We start from the raw sequence: 18037 nt of genomic DNA, 5'->3' as shown, positions 1-18037 counted from the left end.
GCCGGGGCTCGGGCACAGCATCCATCAAAAGCCACCAGCAGAAACAAGAGAGTTTTCTCACTCTGAAACTCAGGGAGAGAATTGGAAAAAGTGCTGCAAAAAGCGCTGCTGGGAAATTAAGGGCTCTGGGATTAAAGTCTAAGGAAGGAACGAGTTGTGCCAGCTGTGACTCTGTTTTTAATACGACCTGCCCTGTGCCCTTGGGCAAAGTGAACTCCTGTCTCATTCTTTATGGAAAGGAGGAAAAAAGAAAAAAAAAATAAGGAGTTTTTTTTTTTCCAGAATCGATTCCAATCCAGAAGAAGGCAGCTGCAGCATTTAAATAAATAGCCATGATGTGTTTAATAAAGCAATGAAGGTGTTTACTGCGAGGCCTAAAATGGCACCTTTAATGTGACTCAAAGTGCTAGGAACTGATTCAGCTTGGAGACAGCTTTCACACTTGACACACAAATGATGTGCTTGGCAAGGAGCTGCATGATCTTCACACCTGACCACTGGCACTTCCAAGCAGGAAAGGCTCTGAGGAGTACAAAAAAAAACCTGGGGACATCTTTTCCTTCACATACAAAAATTGTACCAATACAGAGCGTTGCTCCTTTACGTCCATGAGAATAAAATGGAGATTTAGAGGTTATAATCAAATAATTTGTAGATCCTCTGTTAAGAGAATCCTCCCCATGACCAAGCAGAAGTGTCCCTCTAAAAGGGACTGATCTGGTGAGCCAAAAGCATCCAGCTTGGTTGCACCCCACTAACCCAAGGCGTAGCCACGGGAGGCTCCTGCTATCTCTGCACCAGCACTGGGAGCTGAGAACTGTGTCCCCCACAGCCTTTAGAGTCACATTCAGCTGCAGCCTGGAGATAGCAGATTCCACTGCCACGGGAGGGGTGGGGTAGTGCTGAGAAGACATTTTTTTTTTTTTTCCCTTTACCTAAATCGTTGCCTTCATCAGAGTACAAACCTGTTGCAGAAGGTTATCCAGCAAATCCTTGTCCTGCTGAGAAAGTCCATCCTTCTGCAATCTGAGAATAAGTTCAGGTTTCTTATAAGGCTTTAGTGCCAGTAAGTGCACAACCCTATCTTTGAAGGGTCTCTGGGAAATCGCACTATTGCCTCTCTTTATTGCACTGGCAAGGTTGACTGGCGTTGGGCGCTTCCTGGAGGGAACAGCATCGGAAGCTCCTGGTGCAGGTTTACGCACCTGAACCTTTTTGCCTAAAATGAGATGAGAATAGTGAAGTGCAGCAGTCACCTCGCAAAAGGCCGGTGGGGCTGTCACCACAGCCCTGGGAAAGTGCCACGAGGTGACAGGGAAGGACAAACACCACCAGCGCGCCCCCTCGGTCCCGGAACGAGCATCCCGTGAGGTTTATGGTTCGTGACAAGCTTGCAACGAGTAAACAGCAACACCAAGCTCTGGAAACCTGAGCATTATTGGCCACCAGCTCACATAAAGCTCCCTTTGTCTGCCAGCTTTTCGTTTATCCCAAGTGCACGTATCCCCCACGGTTAATCGAACTATTTTTTGCCCTCCCTACGAGAAGAAAATTCTGCATTATTATGTAGAAGAGTGGGAAATACGGAGTGGAAAGGCCAGAACTGGTCAACGAGAGGCTCCCCGCTGCTGAGCTCAGCAAAAAAGCTCCTCCAGCAGATGTTTCTGCTTTTAGAACAATAGGAACTTTATGGGGCTGGGTCACCTCCCTTCCCCCTCCAAACACGGCCCCATGAATGGGGCTGACACTGGGCCATCAGCCTATTCATGAGGGTGCTGCCTGTGCTGATGGAATAACCCCTTCTCCGCTGCAGATGAGGGACAACATAAAGCTGCCTCAGAAGTGCATCTCAGCTCCATCCCCACTGAGGTTCTTGGCTGCTGACAGCACCATCCAGCAGTTCATTTTTCCTACTGAAAAACAGAACGCTCACACCATCTCTCAGCAGAGCCCAAATCAAAGCACAGGGACCTTTTCAAACCCAGGAGCAGGTTCCTGCTACCAAAGGCAAACCAAGCAAAGCTGAAAACAAAACGTGTGGGTTGCAAGGTCTAGAAACCTGGAGATCCAATCAATAATCACTTGGGCTGGAGAAAGTGACCTTCACTAGGACAAACAACATCCAGCATTTACTGCAAGTGTTTGGGAGGTTTATTCCAGCAGGGCACTGCTCCATTGCTAGGAAGCAACGTTTGCAACTGAGTCATCTGAAGATACTGGGGATTGTCTGCACTGTTTGTTTTACTGAGCTGCACATTGCGTAACCCAGGCCCCATTTCCTGGCTTTTTATTATACACCACAGTGCTGGGAGAGGAAGCACGAGCCATCCTCAGCAGGGCTGAGGGGAGGTGAGAGGGGGAACAACACCAATTCGCACGTTAAACATCCCACAATCCAGAGGTCAACTGGATTTTGTTTCCAGAAATGGGACAAGAGAAGATTCGTCAGCTTTCTAGAACTGCCTTAACTCTTGCCAGGTCATGAACAGTAAAAACATCACGTTGGGAGGTTTCCATTTAAAGGCTGGAGCCAAAATGTGCAGTGATAGGAAAAGAAAAAACCAAGTTAAGCCAGGACACAAAGGATTTTCAAATATTTATACACGTGCATGTCTGTGGCTGCATGCACACGTATTTAGTGTGGCTACAAGCACACATCCCCTGCAGCTTTACCTGCAGCTATCTATTTACATATCTATTTATTCAAGTGTCAGCTCACATCTGTAAGTTCTGCTGCTCTCCAATTTCAACATTTCCTATAAATTTTTCCACATCTGAGCTGCCTGGAAGGACTCCACTGGCACTCAAGTGCTGAGCTCCGTGTTCTCCTGGAAATGTGAGAGCCAGCCCTGTCCCTCCAGCCCAGGCTGCAGGAATCAGCTGATGCTGCTGGCACACCAGGACCTGCAGATCCCACACGAGGACTGTCCTTCCAAGCCCTTCCTTCTTGGAGCAGAGCTCTCCTCCTCAGACACTGACATCTTATCTAGGAGCCCTGTGAGCACACGCTCTGCCCCTGCTGCTTTCACACGGCTCTGTCTCCATTTCAGGGCAGTAAAAGGTTTTAGCCAGAAGTATTTTTTAATTTTAAAAAGTTTTGCACCATCTTTCCAGGAAGCAAATTGCTTTGAGAATCTTCTCCCTCAGAAGCTTTAACTTCAGGCACTTACTGTAATGTTCTCAAAGAGGAGCTAAACAAAATAATCTTCTGGCCTACGGGAAATCAATGCATTTCCTTCCTGATTACTATCTCCTTTCTCAGCTTTGAGCACTTGGCTGCTGTGACAATGAGTCTGGGTCAGTTCTACATTTTGCAACTCAATCCTCATCACAGATCCTCTGAGAAGAGACTGGCTGCAGATCACATGGGCTGCAGGAGAAGCAGCTGCCTCAGGAAAAAAAAAAAATAGTGAAACTGCATTCTGGTTACTGTTTGTGCCTAAAGTTTGTGAGCTGAGCTTAAGCAGGGCCCTGAGCCCTGGGTCTCTGCAGGCTCCCTGTGTTATTTGCCATGGTTTTATCTCCTCTGCTAAGGCTTTCCTGCTGCTGTCACAGTGAGAAGGGCTGTGCCAGGCTGCTTTAGTGCCTGTGTTTATGAACAGAGGGCACTGCTGCCTGTGTCCTCCCTGCCTTGGTCCCGTGGGGCACAGCTGTGACACGGTGGTGGCAGTTTTAGCTGAGCTGGCCAGGAGCAGGGACACTGGGAGGGCTCAGCAGGGAGCCATGTGACAGATGTGACCTAACACCAGAGCCACGCCACTGCACGTGGACAACCCTCAGTGCTTCAGGCTGGGTGGCACCTTAAAATCACCCAGTGCCACCCCTTGCCACGGGCAGGGACACCTTTGGGTTGCTCCAACCTGATCTTGGACACCTCCAGGGCAGCCACAGTTCCCTTGGGGTGATGATGGAAGTGACGACAACACAACACAAGAGCAGCCCCCTAAATCACCCACGAAGAACTACCAGGAGCTTTCCAGACTGCCACGATCATCCAACAACATCAGGATTTGCCTCCAGAGCCTGCTGAGTCCCAGATGGAGTGCAGAGCCCCAAAAGGAGTGGCTGCTTACCTACATATCTCCCCCCAGGTTTAATGACTATGGCGCTCCGGCTGCGAGTCTCCTCCTCTGCCTGTGCCATGCTCTGCCTCGCCTTCTGGTAGGAATCATCAGTAGCACACACGGTGATTTTATCCTGTATGCTTCCCAGGCAATCCAAATGGATATTGCCATTGCTGCAAGAGAAATGCAATGGAAAAGGTACTCCTGACACTGCAAAGGGACACCAGGCTGGCACTGGGGGACAGCTGGGGGGTGTTAGCTGAATAATAGTGAGGGGACACATAGAGGACCTGAGAGGGAATCAGATGCTTCCCAAATAAAACCACATCAAAATAGATCAGAACGACTCTGAAAATGAAGAATGTGCATTAAGCTTTGTTAGGGAAAAGATGCTCCAGAAGAGAGGATTCAAAAAAAAAAAAGCAAACCAAAACTAAAAACAGCTGGGTTTTCCTTGGATGCCCACTCACCTGGACACATACTGCTGGATGCAGTCAAAGCTCCCCTGGGGGCTGTCCTTGCCAATATTGGAGAGATAAAAGGTGAAGGTCCGCACTTCCGCCGGTCGATCGGGCCTCGGGATGGCGATGTGCTGCTCGGGAGAGGAGGAGCAGGAGGGAGAACATTGGTCACCAGGGTCACCCCAGGCTCAGGAGAGCTCAGTTCTCCTGCAGCCAGGATGCTCTGAGGCATTTTGCAACAAGGAAAGCACCTGGGTTACTGCACGGAGAGGCTGCCAGAAGAATTCACTGTGCGCAGGGGGAAGGAAAAGGCGACTGAGGGAAAGAGCAGCTGAAGGTGGATGTGGCTGTGAGAGAACAGAGCTGCCTCAAACAGAGCCCACAACCACCTTGTTCTAGGAATCTGACCCAATTCTATTGATTCAGCCTCAAAACAGACTCGCTCCCACTGTTTATGCTCAACGTAAAACACTCGAGGCTCGTTTCTTTCGAATTACTGATCCAGCACTAAACATAGCACAAGCCAGGTCACTAGGTAGCATGCTTATTCTTTTTTAAGAAATTATAATTCCATAACAAGATTTCATGGCTCACAGTAGAGTGTGACGCTGCTGCTAAATTAAATATTTAATCAAGCATTAAGTGTGCTCCACAGACAACTCCACAGCCATCCTGCATTGTTTTTTTCAAGCCCCCCCCCAGCCATTCATTTTTCAAAAGGGAAAACTGTCTCCCCTCTGCATTCAGGATCCAACATAAATGCCAGCATCTGAGCTCTACTATCACATCAATATTTGATAATTAAGATGGCTCCCAGAAGCTGAGACAGAAGGAACACCAACCCCAGCCTATTTCAGGCCAGGCTTTACCACATGGATTTATATTTACCCAGATTGCCACATCTACGTAGAAAACACACACTCCCAGCAAGCCAGCCCGTGGCATCCACACATGACTGTGCTGGGACAGGAGGGGTTTTGGGTGGTTTCCTTCAGACCTCAGACGTCTCCAGCAGCCTGGAAAACCCAGGGATCTGTGTCCCTCTGCTAAACCACAGGATGTTCTCAGAGGCAGCAAGAAGCTCTTGAGCCGAGCCCGAGCACGGCGTTTCCCTGCCCTCAAACAGAGCTCCCTTCTTCCAAAAATGAGCCAGAAACCCAGACTTGTGCCTTGCTTTATACAGGAGGACAAGTTATCCCCAGGATCCTGGTCTGAAAATACTGGGAGCAGATTTTTTTGGGTGCTGCTGGACCCTCCCTGAGCAGCCTCATTATCTCCCTTGCCAAACGTGTGCCGCAGCCCTTGAGCCCTTTTAATCTTTCCTGGCATCCTCTGCCCCCACCCAGGCAGGGGGAAGAAAATTCCCTTCTGCTTTACCAGAAGAGGCAGAGTTATGTAAGCAGCAGACTTGGGGGGTGGATTTTGCAGCTGGAAATTAGGTAGGAATGGGAAGAAGAGGAAATACTCAACAGGGGGAATCGAGCTGTGCTGCACCTGAGCCTGGAAAATAAAACCTGCAGGGTGTCACCAAATCACATCCCCACACACCAAAGAACTTTCTCCTCGTTCCTGCTTTACCCACTGGAAAAACCAGCTGCTGCAAAAGGCCCAGGTTTGAATTTTTGTAAGGTTTTTGCAGCATTTCCAGAGGCTGTAAAATGAGGCAGAGTCACTTTAGTACTGAAAAGTCTCTCATGTGCAAGCTGGCCGTTATCTAGGAATTATTTTTAGCTGAAAACAGAAGGTTTCTTAAGCCACCAAATCAGCATGGTGACTGCTTTGAGGGAGCCCTAATTTTGGTGCTGGGTACTGCACCAGTAACCAGAGACACTTAAAAATAGCTCAGTACAGATGTAACTTCTGTTTTCTTCTTTCAAGTAACATTCATCTGTGGACAGCTCGCTCTGAACTGAGATTTCACCTCCCTCTCTTAATACCAAAACTTCATCCCAAGAAGCAGGGGAAAAGCTGTATTTTCCAATCACAAAGCAAAGATGTTTTGCTCCCAACAGTCATTCTAAAAATGCTGCACACACACGTGGGTTTGGCACCTGAGGGGTATTTTTCCCCCCCTCAGTTCAATTCTGCCCCTGCTTTCACCACCCCACAAGCACCTGCAAATTTCAGCCAGCCTAAGCTCTGATTCTGCATGTCTTTTCACCAAAATAGATGCATTTTCAGTTATTCTAGCACAGCTCTGCACACAATCTGTAATGCTGTGGTACTCCAGCTCTTAAATTCTAATTTACATGCATACTGCAACGAGAAAAATGCTCAAAACTCCACCAAAACTCATGAAAGTACCCAAGAAAATCCACGAGGAAAAACTGACAGCCAGGTGCTGCTCCTAAGGAATATCCATGGTCCCACTTCAGAGGAACCCTCTGGTAAAAACAACCTGGTTATAACAACTGAAATTCTGATTATTACACAGAATAAAAGCCATTAACAGGAGCAGCATCAATACAGAGAAACACATCTCAAAGCAAAATCCCCCAAAGTTTTTATCAGCTCCTGTGAGATTGGATCCAGACCAGGATGCAGGAGAGGTTTGTCCCTTGTCACTGGAACAGCTGTTTTATTTTGGGCTGCAACCACTGACTTCCTCCTTTCTGCTGCCACCTTGCTGACCCTGGGTTTTATTCCAACAATTCCCTTCCCTGGTTAATTAGTGTCTCAAACGTGGAAGTTTCTTTTTCTGTGTATTAGAAACTGAAAGTATTTTTGACAGCTTTTAGAGTAACACTGGAACAGGGCAAAACACATGGACACAGTAATTTAAAGGCTTCTAGAGAATTAAATTCAAGAAGCAGCAGTTTGTTAAAAATCTTATTTTATACCCTGCCTCCTTAAATCATCAAGTGAAGCTTTTCCCTCTTGAGAGAGGAATACTTGCACAGAAAATTGCCACTATTAAAACCTGACTGCTTTAAACCACACTGTCACTTGTGCTGTGCACAACCTTCCCACCCCAAAAAATGAATGGGATTCTCCACAGCTGCTTTTTTTTTTTTTTTTTGGGAAACAAAACAGGAAGGCAGCAAATTGGGGAATTGAGGAAGAAATAATTTACAAATAAGCAAGCAAAATGTTTTAATGCTTAAAAGTAAAATATGTTTTAATGCCAATCCTCTGGATGTGAGAGCCTGGTAAATTCCTGGAATTATCTCTTCAGCCCAACTGATGGAGGATCCCTCGAAAGCATTTCAAGCCTCAGCTCCTTAAAAAGCAGGAGAATCCTGACGTGCAGAGTCCTACCCTTAAAAGCAGATGGTTCCCCAGCTGCCAGCTCCTTGTCATACCCAGGAAAAATAATAATAAAGGGACAAAGAGCTCTTTCTGTGCGCTCCCATGGAGCTGCAGCTCTCTTCAAAGCTCTACCTTTGGCCTTTCCTCGTCAGTGCCATTAATTAAGCACTGAGGAGGAGCAGGCAGAGGTCAGCTCTGGCTGCCACATCCTCCCTCCAGCCCAGCCCAGCCCTCCTGGCTCCTCTCCTTCTCCAAGGAGTGACACTGCAGGTGCCAGGCAGCTCCTCCACCAACGACTCATCCCTGGGACTTCAGGGCTCAAACAGAATTAACTCTTTTATTTTTGTATTTTTATGTAATTGTATTTTTATATTTTTCATTTCTAGAAGCAGCTGTAGCATTTGGAAATATTTTAAATTGGCCCCAGAAATTAATATTTGTTGCTAATTCTTGTCCACATCAGATCCCTGTGGAACCCTGCACGAGCAAAGGCTCAGGACAGAGGAGCACTTTAAGCTGTTCTGATCCCTTTTGCTACATTTCCTTCAAGGAAAAACATTCAGAGGAGGCATTTCCAAAACTTAAACACCTTTACAAGAACAGTCAGGTGTAGATCCTGCTTCCAAAGGGAAAGGAAAGCATTCCCAGTGCTTTTAGCCTCTTTATTCCATGAGCAAAGCTCATCAAATAAAACACACCAGCCACCCTCCTCCTCTCTTCTGACTGTGCCCAACCTCAGTGGCAGATTTTGATCTCCACTTTCATGCTGAGCTTTCAGGGAAGTTTAAGTCTAAACAAAGTAAAAAACCTGGAAATTGCTCCTTTCTTTATTTCCCAGGACAAGAAGGTTTGTATTTTTTTTTCTAAACTTATAATAACAATCATGTCTTTCCTGCTATATTTTCTGTGGACTGTTAGTGAGAATAATATCACAAAGTAGGATGTGGGCAAGGACAATGTGCTGGGTTTAATGTCCACTCAATCCAAGCCTTTTTAAAAGCTTTAATGTGCCACTGCATAAAAAATAACCAGAAGTTACAGCTGAATTCCAATTCTTGAAAAAAAAAAATTAAAAAAAATTAAACTCCCCTTCTTTATGCAGAAACTAAAGTCAAACACAGGCTTTTTTAGAAATAAAAGGTATCTAAATGACATTTTTCAAGTTCACTGAAGGGCTGCATTGCTTTACCAGAAACACCACCACGTAAATCTCAACGTTGTCAGCAACTGGGCATGACAGGCTGGTTCAAGGGGCTAAAAATATCCCAGAGTTCTGTCACTGGAACAGAAGTTGGGGAAGTAAAACTCCTAAATCTAAAATAACTTCTGGTACTCCCAGAACTGCAGTTACATTAAATAAACCTCCAGGACACTCAGAGCAGCCTCCAAGCTCTGCTGCTGGAAGGATCTGGGACCTAAAAATTCTTGCAGTGAGTTTAGCACGGTGTTTTCTTGGGATGCAGGTGAAGATTGCATGGATTTCTGCTTCCTTTCTTTTCCCTGTTCTACCTAATTCATAAATCTGAATTTCCCATGGATTTAGCAAGGTTAGGAAATAAAGAGGGAAAAGGTTTTAGAGAGACCCCACAAGCAAACACCTTCCTGGAGCACACCTGAAGCTCCATCTCAGCAATCACAGCATCATTCCTTGAGCTGGAACAGCCCAAAATTCCTCAATCCCATTAAATGGAAAAGAACTTTCCAGGGACAAACTTACCCCTTGGCTTCCTTGAAACTGGATGACTGGTTTTGACGTCACAGCATCCTATAAAAACAAGTGGAAAAACAAAAATTACCTCAGAGAAATTCTAAACTCGGCCAAGTTCACCAAGCCACGCTCAAGATTGATTTTTCACCTGGTTTTACTTTGCTTTTTTTTTTTTTTCCAAGGGGAAAGGTCAGGGAAGTGTGTATTTCAAGCAAGAAAGCAAAAAAAATATCCTGAAACAGTGATTTTTACCAGGAAAAAGGATAAGCTAAGGTCATCCTGAGCTCAGGAGAGGAGCAGCTCTTGGTTCCTCCTGACCCCTCCACCACATTTTGGGCACAGAACAGCACAGCTTTGATGCTTATGTAAGTTTTGAGTTAAAAAATGGACACTTGAGGGGAAAATTTATTCCAGTTCTCTGCCTGAGAGGACGCAGAGCAAATTTTTTCCAGGAGAAAGCTGGCAATCCCTTGGAAAAGCAAACTGCAGCTCCGTTGCAAAATCCTGTTGCTGCTTTGCCTGTTTCAACAATTGGCCTCTTCCTCCAGGCTCAGCTGCTTACATTTAAAAAATTGTATTCCTGTGACTCTAAAACTGCTCAATTTCAGCCTTTTTGCCTCGCTGTCATTTCAGAGATCCCAAAGACATTTCAATTCCAAGTCTCACCTGAGTTTTTAAGTGAAGAAAAAAGAACCAGACCCAACCCAAGGCAGGCTGAGTTTGGATTCCTCCAATTCCAGCAGAATTGGGGCTGCGGATGTTTTCTTTCCTAAATCACACAAAGTATCCAAGACAGGGATTGTGCTCCGTGGGACCCCATTGTGAAGCTTTCCAAAGGGACAGAAGAATTTATAAATAAGTTGAAAGCATCATTTATAAGTGAAAATGTTGTCATGTGTATGGGAGACACATTTCCATGGGGAAACCACAAGGAATTTGGGAAAACAAGCCCAAAACACGAGGTGGATTGTGCTGTTTGTGTCACCCAATCTCCAACGGATCCATTTCCAACAGATTAGAGAAATAGATATTTAAATTTTAACAGCAAGGAGTTAAACAGCTTGAAATTAATGAGTTTAACCATCCCTCAGAAAACTTTTCCAGCCTAGCAGTGAAGAACTCAGGCACGACATCAACAAAAAAATGGATAAATTCATCAGCAAAACAAAAATCCTTTTAGCCCAGATAAACCTAACAAAACGTGGATGGATAAACCCAGCCCAAGACAGAGTCTGAGTCTCTGAAGAGCCCATCCAATAGGATTTCCCAGCCCTGCATCACACCCAGGATCATTACAGGACATTTATGATGCTGAGGAAAGCAGGAACACGCTCAGAGCTGACAGCACTCCCTGAGTGCCTGGATAAAGAATTTTATAGACCCAGAAGAACCTTTAGAAAAGCACCAATAAACAACATCTTGCTCTTGGTACAGAGATCACTGAATTCCTCGAGTGCCACGACACTGCATTCCACAGCACACTGTTCATGCACAGCCTGGCCAGCTTTTTGTTCCCCGTGTCCAGAAATTCAGAGGAACATACTTGAGCAAACAAGCATTTGAAAAAAGATAAAAATCTGGATTTAAGGAAAGAAAAAGAAAAAGAAAAAAAAAAAAAACCCAACAAAAAAAACACCAAACCAACCCATGTGGCTCTTGGACAGCAAATTACAGATTTGGGAAGTTCTGCTCTTTGGTCTGGGAAGTTGTTTAAGGGGAATAAAAAGGGGGTAAGGAGGATGGAAGTGGAATAAGGAGGCAGGAGCAAAAGTCCTGATGCACAAATCAGACATGGTTTAATTACAGAACTTATAAATCCCACAATCTACAAATAAACCGTGAAGTTGAGTGGGTAATATCAGCTTTCTGTAAGTTCAGTGGCAAAGCTGAGATGTATTTCCCAAAATTCAGCATTTCTGCCTGTGCCTGTTTGGCATCCCTGTGGAGGAACAGTGCTGGAAGTCCCAGCCAGGCTCCAGAGGGGATCCCAGGGAACAGATGGATCTGGATGGACACTGCAAATCCCAGGTCCCTTTTGAGGCAGGGAAGGAATTTTGGGGTCTCAGCAGCACCATCCCTGAGCCTCCCCTGATGTCCAATTCCTTGGCTACAGCTCCTTCAGGATGTTCATGCAAGAGGAGAGCACACTGCACACCCTGAACTAATTAAGGATGTGACTCTAAGTACCTTTATTAGATGAAATTAAATCCCTGCATGGACACCTTCATTCAGAATAAAAAGAACACATGAATGAGTGAAACCAAATTAAAACCACATTTCCATTTATATCTTCATTTGGGTTAACTTCTTTGGATAGCTTTGGATGAACAACCCTGATTATCAAGAGTTCCTGCTGCCATTTCCAAAATCCCTCTGTCATTTTCTCAAGAGTCACCTCAGAGTCACTCAATTCCTCTTCCTTAGTGATGCCATGACTGAACTTCCTGTGTTCCAGTTCCTAGAAATGCCATTCCATCTTTTCTGAGTGGGAACAAGGTCTTTGCCTCTGCCTTTCCAATTAAACCAAGTCAGCCCTGCACGCAGCAAATCCTTGGCAAATCAAGGATGCTGAAGAAACCCCATCTTTGTGTTCAAACAAGAGGAAAACAAGCTCCTCACACTTAAATATTCCAGGTATGGCACATGGAAGCTGAGGAAATAATAGGAAGAACAAGAAAGTGTCAATAAAATAGGGAAGAATTGAATGTAAAATGAATTATTTTATCAGGGCTGATTGAAGCTGGCCAAAGGTTTTCAACACCTTTAGAGGAAAAGCTGGATGGATGTTCCTACCCAGGATCAGAAAGGACACTGGAAATACTCAGGTCAAGGAGCCAACTGGAAACCTCTCTGTTTCTTCAGGGAAATACATATAATTAAAGAAGACATCATTTTGGGAAGTTCTGTCGTGTATTTACTGGAATTTATACTGCAGGCTGTGTTCTATGGAAAATAATTGCCTAAACTTAGTATTGATGTGTTTTTCTGTTTTGTTGGATGTTCAGAGCCACCAATGCCCAGAGTGGAGCTGAAAATTTACCCTTATTTGTGTTGGAACAAGGGGATTATTTTCAGAATTTAAAGCTCCTTACAAACAGTTTAAATTAGTAGCAAGAATTCCAATAAATATACAAAGAAACTATAAAATCCTGCTAAGCAAGGCTGGCATCAATGGGATGTTTCCAACCATCATGTGCAATTCCAGGTAAAACCAGTGCTCAGGTAAAGCTGCTGCACCTCAGGAAGCACTTACAAAAATGGGAACAACAAGAAATTGCTTAAAAAAGCACAAATTTCTGACTCTGTAATGCCCCAAACTCCAAGTTCCTCTTTAATTCTTTGGTTATGACTGGTTTATGTTTCTTTAGCCCACACAGCAAGGTCCAAATTTAGGCAAGGTTCCCTCCCCTGCTTCCTCTGGCACAGCTGGGCCAAGGGTGGGATAAAAAAGCCCCAAATCCAGGAGGATCCTCAGTTTAAGCACACCTGGATACCTGAGAAAAGCTCCTGCAGAGCTCCCCAGATTTCATTTTGCATTCATATTTTTGCTTTAAACACCCCAAGAGCTTGCAAAGCAAAGCAGAGTCCAAAGGCAAAGCAGATCCACCCCGAGCCAGGAGACACCTCCGGGTCCCTGAGTTCATTAGCAGCAAGAAATTCAAATCCCAGGGGGCAGGAATACCCTGGAACAGACCCACAGCTCCAAGTGAAGCTGTGTGAGGTTTGCTGGAAGCCAATTAGCCCAAGCTGGCCCAGGAGAGAGCCACTGAGGCTTCTCCCAGGACATTCCACTATTCCAAGGCCTGTATTTACCTCCTCCCTCCCAGAAACTGAGCAGCCAAAAAAGCCTCCTGAATATTCCTTTTTTTCATGTCCCATCTATTACTTATGGAATTAAAACGCCGTCTCCCTGCAACACAATTTCCATCTGCAATTTGGGGCCTCTCGAGGATCCTGTTTGAAGTTGAGCACACATGGGATGGAGTTCTGCTGTGACTCGAAAATTACAGTTTTGCTATTCAAATCCAACATTCTCATGGAAAGAGCCTTGGAAATTCCATGTAAATCCACCACTGGTTGAGGCTTTCCACTCGAGAGAGGTGCCAGCTGCCCAGGTGAGCCGTGGGGATGCTGCTGGAGGATTTTAGGATTCACCCACCTCCTCCCAGGGATGCTGATGGGATCCTGCAAACCCCAGGGAGCAGGAGCAGAGCAGGGTGTGACAGGAGTTCCTCAGGCTGCAATCCTGAAATTATTCCATGGACACCTTTGCTGACTCCTCCTCTCCAAGATAATCCCATTTATCACCTTGATGATCCAGTGCTCTCACAGACCCCCCTCATTTTCCTCTCCCTGACATTTAAAAGAATTTATTTGGGGCAGAAGTGAACACTCCAGCTTTTAACAAAAATAATTATTTAAAAGGTTGCTTTTGATGAAGGTTTAAGGGCTGGACTCTCACCAATTACTCTAAACTGTAGTTTGTATTTATTATTTATCATTTGCCTAATAGGCATTAATGGACACATTATCACCATAATATTAAAGCACCTACAAATCCTGCCCAGAAGTACAAGCAGCAATAAAATGCTCAAAAGCTTTTATGTCAGCCAAAATGCTAGGCTGTATGTTTGAAAGTTTTTAATTGCTAAACTGCAAAAGGCACAGTGGCTTCTTTGGTTCTAATTGCATCATTTAAAGTGGGCTGTTACAGCACAAATGTTGCTTCCTCAGTAGTTTAATTTTCCAGGGTTAAAAATTGAGTGTGTTTCTATAAGATCTAAAATAAAGAAGTTTAAAGTGTCAGCTAAAAAAACCCCAACTTGATTTGCTGAAATTTATGGTTATGTTAAAGAATTTTACAATTCCCAGCTCCTCAAACTTACACAATTTCATTCACCATCCCCAGCTCCAAAGTTACAGAATTTCACCATTCCCAGCCCAAAAGTTACAGAGTTTCACCATTCCCAGCTCCTCAGAGTTACAGAATTTCACCATTCTAATAAAATTACCAATTTTACCAGGAAGCATCACCAGCAGGCTTTGACATCAGCACACACTGAGCATCTCAGCTATCATCCCACTTGAAATGCAGAAAACCTCCACCTTTGTGGAAAGTTTAGAGAGTAAGACACATGATTAAGTTAAAAACCAAACTGTAGCCTAATGGAAATGCTTTGTCCTGCCCTGTACAGCAGAAAGCCAGGCCCTAAATGGACAATAGCCTGTATCAGCAAAGCAGAGAGCAATTAAACTCCACTGTCATCAAGATGTCACCCCACAGGCACGAGAGCTGAGCCAGCCATGCAGCCTGTTCTCTCTCGCATGCCTGGAGCTTCTGATCTCAGCTAATCCAGGTTAAAAAGCTCCTCCTGAATAAAATCCAGTGTGTTTGTTGGGTCCCTGCTGCAGAATTCAGCTGGGGACTCAAACTGAACCAAGCTGTGCACCCTGCAGCTCCAGAGCTCCTCTCTGCTCCCTGCAGTGCCAGGGCTCCTCCAGGCAGGAATTAGGGGAAGGAGATGGAATGAGGGTACATGAAATCCCATGGCTCCCCAAATACCCATCCCAAAATGTCAGGACAAGGGATGGAGGTGGAGGCTCTCCAGCCTGAGTGACAGGCTGCAGCACATGGTGATTTTTGCCAGATTCCCACTGTTTTTTTCACAGAATAACAGAATTATTTGTGTTGGCAGGGTCCTTAAACCCCATCCAGTTCCATCCCCAGCCATGGGCAGGGACACTGCCACTATCCCAGGTTGTTCAAGCCCAGCAAAACTTTTTTTGTCTCAATTTGGTAACTCCAAGTAAAACTTTCCAGCGCTTCAAAGGAATCTTTTGCTTCCTAGCACATCATTAAGTGATGATTTTTCTGTATTTGCAAGAAAAAAAAAAGTTTTAAACTCCCAAAGAACAGACAGCTCTGATCCTTTGGTCATCCTCAGCAACCTTGGGAAAGGTGGGTTTGGGAAGGGAGCTCCAGCTCCCCCACACACCCCAAAAAATCCTGGGACAAACCTGGGACTCTCTCCTGACCATCAAGCCAGGATGTTTGGCCAGCACAAGGTACAGTAGTTTTCCACCAGGAAGGAAAGCTGGGCACAGAGGCAATTTAGGCAATGCCTTTCAGGAAGAAAATGAAAAGGAGGTTCAAATCCTTGGAGAAATAATTAAAGTATTGTGAATTGGTATCGAGTTTGCTCAGCCCACTGTGGAGCAGGAGACTTTGTTTGGCTGGAGCAGAGCCTGGCTCTGGCAAACAGAGCAGCCCCATCCACTGGGCTGAGCCTTTCCCCAGAGCAGGAAGCACCAAATGCCTTCCTGCAATCCCTGCTCCCAAATTTCTAAGGCACTGCAGGCACAAAAAGTGAGGAACTCTTTCATGAGCACAGACACAGACAGGGATTTGCTCTGCAATAAATACAAACACAGAGAGAGAAAAGGCTGCGAGGAGAAAATGCTCTGTCTCCAAAGAGAATTCCAGCTTGCAGAGGACACTGAAGAGTTAAATCCACCTGTCTGCAGGGAAAAAAAGGCTCCCCTGCCAGGGTGTGGGGAGACACACTGCAAGAGGACAAGAAGACAGATTCATTTCAAGAGCTACAACATTTTCATTCCCTTTGGAATGGCCACTGGATTCATTGCTGCTTCACTGCTGGATGGGGTCTGGGGGCTCTGTCTGGCTGAAGATGGAAAGCAGAGGGAAACCACCCCAAAAGCAGAGGAAAACCACCCCAAAAGCAGAGGAAAACCACCCCAAAAGCAGAGGGAAACCACCCCAAAAGCAGAGGGGACTCCAAACCCAGCCCCAAAAATGAGAGGGTTTCAAACCCACCCCGAAAGCAGAGAGGTCAGGGGGAAGGTGGGTGGCAAGAAAGAGGAAAAGATCAAAGAGGGTTTGTGGCACCACGGGCTCCCAATTAACTCAGCCACAGCTCCAGATCCCAGGAGCAGAGGCAGGAGCTGGTCTCCTGTGGGAATCCAACTTGGGAGACTCTGGGCACGTTTCCCAACGGGACAGTTCTCCTTTTTTTTTTTTTTAACTTCATGTTTTCCCTCTTTGCTTCTGCACTGAGTTAAGGCAGACCTGCTCATTAAGGAGAGCAATAATCATAAAGTCTCATCACCAAGCTGCCACAAGGGCTGTAATGATGATTATCTGCAGTTTAATCATGACAAACTCCCACCAATCCCACTATTAACAAGATGGGGCTGCTCAGGGAGGCTTTGTCAGAGGACCAGGAGCCAACTCCCACGACTTCCAAAGGCTTAGGGAGGAAAGGTTTTTGGAAGGAAAAAAGCTCCTCTGCATCCCTGTGCAGCTTCCAGTGTTTAGAATTGATCAAAGCAGGCAAAATCAATTAAAAATGTCTATAATGAAAGAATTACTAAGTCACAGAACACGGTGCCCATTTTTTAGTGTAATAACCCAGGAGTTTCCTTCCTGCAAGTAAAAAAAACCTCCCAGTTTTGATACAATTACTGCATCTCCCTGAAAAGGAAGTTTCATTTTGTGTGAGTGGATTTCTGCATCCGTTACTCCCTGCAGAAGGGTGTTCCAGACCCTCCCTGACACTGAGAGCCAGCAGCCCTCAAAGCTATTTTAATTTCATTACTCACTGCTGCATTCTTGAGTCAAAAGTGCCCATTCAAACACCTTTATTTCAGTCTTGTCCTGTTCTCCTTGAGACAGAGGTTCAAGGATCCCTTTTCCACAAGCACACCAGAAATCAGCAGAATTCTGCACTAACTCTTCTTTTTATCACCCTTTTTCCTGAAGGGATTTTTCTCCTCTAACTCTGACTGAAAGCAGTAAAAGGTAAAACTGGGAAAGCATAAAACAAGTTGCAACAACATTTCCCAAAGCTCTCCTCCAAAGATAATGCTGTGCTGGCAAATTCATTGCAAAAAAAAAAAAAATCTAGAAATAAGTCCTACTGTTTTATGACTTGCAACTAATTTGAGGAAGAGTTAAATGAACAAATCCCAATGCTCATCCCTTATTAAAAGTAGCAAATCTAGAGTAGGTTGCTTATACAGGAAAGAAGAAGTGGCTGAAGTAAAATTAATTTGAATTTAAGTCTGCTCACATGGCCTGAGTCTGTCCCTCTCTTGCAGAGCTACACTGCCTGGCTTTGAGCAGTTACAGTAAATTAAAGACAGGGGAGAAAAAAGGAAGGTAAATATTGGCATTTCTAAAGTGCAGGCAAAGGAAAGCAAACCCTTAGATTTGTTTTTCAAACACATGGATTTGCTTTCAAGCACTGTTTTCAACAAAAAACAGTATTGCAAAATGAAGTTTCCTGTTCTGCCTCCCTATACTGGAAGTACTAATGATATTAAACATGATATTAAACATGATCTTAAACATGATCTTAAACATGATCTTAAATATTCCTCTAAGAGAAGTCCAGCAGTATCTGCAGCATCTGCACACATCTGCATTGCAAGACAATTCAGAGACCTCAGTTTGGCAAGAATGCCATTAAGACATCCATGCCCAAAATTCCCTGGGTAATCATCTCTTGCATGCAACTCTGCTTGTTTTTGCAGTG

At 45.0% G+C, this 18037-nt stretch overlaps 1 protein-coding gene across 1 annotated transcript in view; it reads right to left on the bottom strand.

The window, feature by feature from the left end:
- Window positions 1-18037, bottom strand: part of ELL (elongation factor for RNA polymerase II) — a 48362-nt gene that overhangs the window by 15923 nt on the left and 14402 nt on the right. Inside the window, exons 2-5 of the mRNA XM_041424682.1 lie at window positions 9492-9539; window positions 4535-4656; window positions 4074-4237; window positions 966-1219 (exon numbers count right to left, since the gene is read on the bottom strand). Of these exons, the coding sequence (XP_041280616.1) occupies window positions 966-1219; window positions 4074-4237; window positions 4535-4656; window positions 9492-9539 (588 nt within the window). The remainder of the gene's footprint in view (window positions 1-965; window positions 1220-4073; window positions 4238-4534; window positions 4657-9491; window positions 9540-18037) is intronic.

This window comes from Onychostruthus taczanowskii, unplaced genomic scaffold (genome assembly GCF_017590055.1).
Source record: "Onychostruthus taczanowskii isolate IOZ18803 unplaced genomic scaffold, ASM1759005v1 scaffold112, whole genome shotgun sequence".
NCBI classification, from domain to species: Eukaryota; Metazoa; Chordata; class Aves; order Passeriformes; family Passeridae; genus Onychostruthus; species Onychostruthus taczanowskii.
Note: the sequence above shows the minus strand (reverse complement) of the source record. Positions and strands in the feature narration are given on the sequence as shown.